General features: G+C 43.7%; 1 protein-coding gene across 2 annotated transcripts in view; it reads right to left on the bottom strand.

Annotated features, from left to right (window-relative positions):
• Window positions 1-2,298: 2,298 nt before the first annotated feature.
• LOC111227430 (beta-soluble NSF attachment protein) overlaps window positions 2,299-2,945 on the bottom strand; it is a 7,760-nt gene continuing 7,113 nt past the window's right edge. For both annotated transcript variants that reach the window (XM_022752898.1, XM_022752900.1), the window contains one exon: window positions 2,299-2,619. In XM_022752898.1, the coding sequence (XP_022608619.1) occupies window positions 2,467-2,619 (153 nt within the window). In that variant the 3' untranslated portion in view covers window positions 2,299-2,466. The remainder of the gene's footprint in view (window positions 2,620-2,945) is intronic.

Raw genomic sequence — 2,945 nt, 5'->3', positions numbered from 1 at the left:
ACGCCATAGGAATGGCGTCTGCTGAACCTTCCCTAAAAGGCGATATTCCATTCTGCACTTCCTGAAGGCACCGCTCCCGACAAGAAACACCGGATTCACACCAACAAAGGAAATCAAGAAAACAACATGCGTAGTAACAATCTTCGTATTTGTGGCTTCTCGCACCGCTGGAGACGGCTCCTGACACGGGATAAGAGCCAATGCGGGTTGATGCCCGAGCTCGCAACTACTTTCGTTAGCCGCGTGGAGATAGCTCTGTAGCAATGTTTGGCCTCTCGAAGCTAAGAGTATAATCAAGTCGTTGCAACGACGCTGACAAACATCATCTCACGGTGGTTCGAACTATTAGGTTGTCTCGGCACAGACGTTTTAGCGGTTGTACTAGGATCCTTGGTTGTGCTCTCGCGCTGCTGCCTACAGCCTGCCTCCTGTCATGCGTACGCAACACTTCAGTGGACGTCAGTAGTACAGTTTTCAGGCTCGCCATTTTGTGGTGAGAGAGGCGTGGCTATGATCGCTACGAACTGTGACGCATCTGTAATGGACCCACGGTAGACCTGACCGTGAGATACACGCTTCGATTCATGTTCATCATGCTGTTGCTTCACCAGCTTTACATGACTGTAGGAGATTCTAGCCGTGCACTGAAGTGCACGGAGCAGGTCTTTACATTCTCTCAAGAGATTCAGCATCCTCTGTTACCCTTTTTCAGGACCTGAGCCAGATACAGATGCCAATAACGCCTTCACTCTCTCTTACGGAGTAAATGTAGCGCGTTACTACCCACCTCTGGTCATTATTACAGCATTATGTAATATTCACTCATCAGGACCTATTGTTCAACCTCATTGTTAATGAAAGTACACCCTCTTGTGGTTGTGGAATATACTTGCACTTGCTAATAAATCTGCTATATGACTTGAAGAGCTAACACATCAGGACATTATTCCAACTAAGGACTCCACGTGCTGTCACGAGCTCAGGAGCACAACATACCTGAGCAATCACAGTTTTTATTTAACCATGATTTTACACTGTAGTTGTTGCTGTGCTCTGCTCTGCAGCAAGGTTAAAAGTTCACCACCAGGTCCTAGAGTAGAGGACTCCCTCAGCCCCCACTTACATTACCCAAAGACCATCAGACAGCATATTAAATGTGCATGATTAATTCATTTAAAGGGATAAAACAACTGAGCGGGATCCTCTGAGAAAAAAGACTACAGCTTTAAATGTTGTTTACACTCGTTAGCCTTTCATTGCAAAAAAAAAAGATTAATCAAGAGGATATAATCAATTTATTTAAGGTGTATTTAAGTAGCTTGTCCCCTCAGATTTTAAAGTGAATACAATTAAAGTATGAAATTAAGACACTCTAAATTTATGTTGATGTGTAGGGCTACATTATGGGAAATTTAAATTTCATCCTTTTAATGTGAGTATATCCATGTTCTGCGCCCAAAAACACCAGAGATCAGTCAGATATCTGGAGCGATGGTGTTTTTATTTCAACTCGGTATCTGAGGTACATATTTACTGATTCCACACAAATGATACCAGGCTACATGTATGTTCTTCACACATTAGCACGACACGGAGAACACTTACATCAACATGACAACAGACATGCACAAACAAGGCAGTGACGGGGAAGTTAGCACTGGTGGCAAACTGCACCGACCAGCCGCTAGCCCCCGAACACAAAGAACCAACCAGTCACGATGGGTGATTTCACTGACTTGACGGGGTGTGGGGGTGGGGAGAGGACGAGGGGAGACAGGAAGAGAAGGAGGAAGAACAGATGAAGAGAAGAAGTAAAGGGGGAAAAAAAGAGGAGAGCAGAGGGGCTAATACCTAAGATATTAAGACAAATCGTAACACTGAGCACCATAATAAACAATAAATAATATTTTCAGTATTGACAATAAATACCAAGAATCTCATAAATAACATTATTATCCCTTTACAATAACATATATCCTTAAATCTCATATAAGTTGCACACTCTCCCATCAAATAGTATAATTCACCTTACTGCAGTGCGCGCACACACACACGCACACACACACGCGCACACACACGCACACACATACACACTCTTTGTTCCTTCCCACTCTTCAGTTTCTGTCCAGTGTTACGAGAGCAATACTGTAGGACGGGGGACACGGGGGTCATCTAAAGGTGGTTTGAAGGTGATGCTTAGCTTGTTGGGGGTCACATGCAGACTGATATCTACAATTGTAAACTGCCTCTGTCCCACCCTCCCTCCCTTAAACCCCCCCCCCCCTTTATTTTTCTGCCTCTTTGTCTATCTCCTTTCCCACTAAAACACGTTTCCCTCCCCATCATTCTCCTTTCCTTCGATTTAATTAAACCCCCCCTGTACCCTGATCTTTCATCTCTCTTTACCACCCTCTTTTCCCACTATCCCCCTGTCTCCCTCCCTTTCTCCCCTCTATCCAAATGTGTCTATTTCAGGTCCCCAGCGTCTCCCTGGATGGTCTTTTTGATGCGGAGCAGCATCGTGGTCAACCACTGGTCCAGACGGGACACTGAGTCGAACTCCTTGACCGCCTCCGTGAACGCCTCGCTGTTCTGCTCCTCGTGGGCTTCTAGGAGTTTCTGTTGCAAACAAAGTGTAAGGACGACTTTACTACCAAAGAAGAAGAATGAATGTGAGACATTAAAATTCTTAGAAGAGGCAAATGACCTAGAAAATATTTATTCTAAGCTGCTTCTATAACCTTATTCAGAACCCATTAAGAACCCATTTAATTTCATTTCACTTTGTAACCTCTAGTTTTATATACACAAACATTTCTAAAACTGCAGCAAACAATATTTCACACAATATTCATGCACACTCAGAACTAAATCCTGTCTGAATTCACTGAGGTGCAAATCTGAATGTGTTTATCTTTACCAAATATTAGAGGAAAAAATGAAGT

This window comes from Seriola dumerili, unplaced genomic scaffold, assembly GCF_002260705.1.
Source record: "Seriola dumerili isolate Sdu_G_001 unplaced genomic scaffold, Sdu_1.0 BDQW01000187.1, whole genome shotgun sequence".
NCBI lineage: Eukaryota > Metazoa > Chordata > Actinopteri > Carangiformes > Carangidae > Seriola > Seriola dumerili.
Note: the sequence above shows the minus strand (reverse complement) of the source record. Positions and strands in the feature narration are given on the sequence as shown.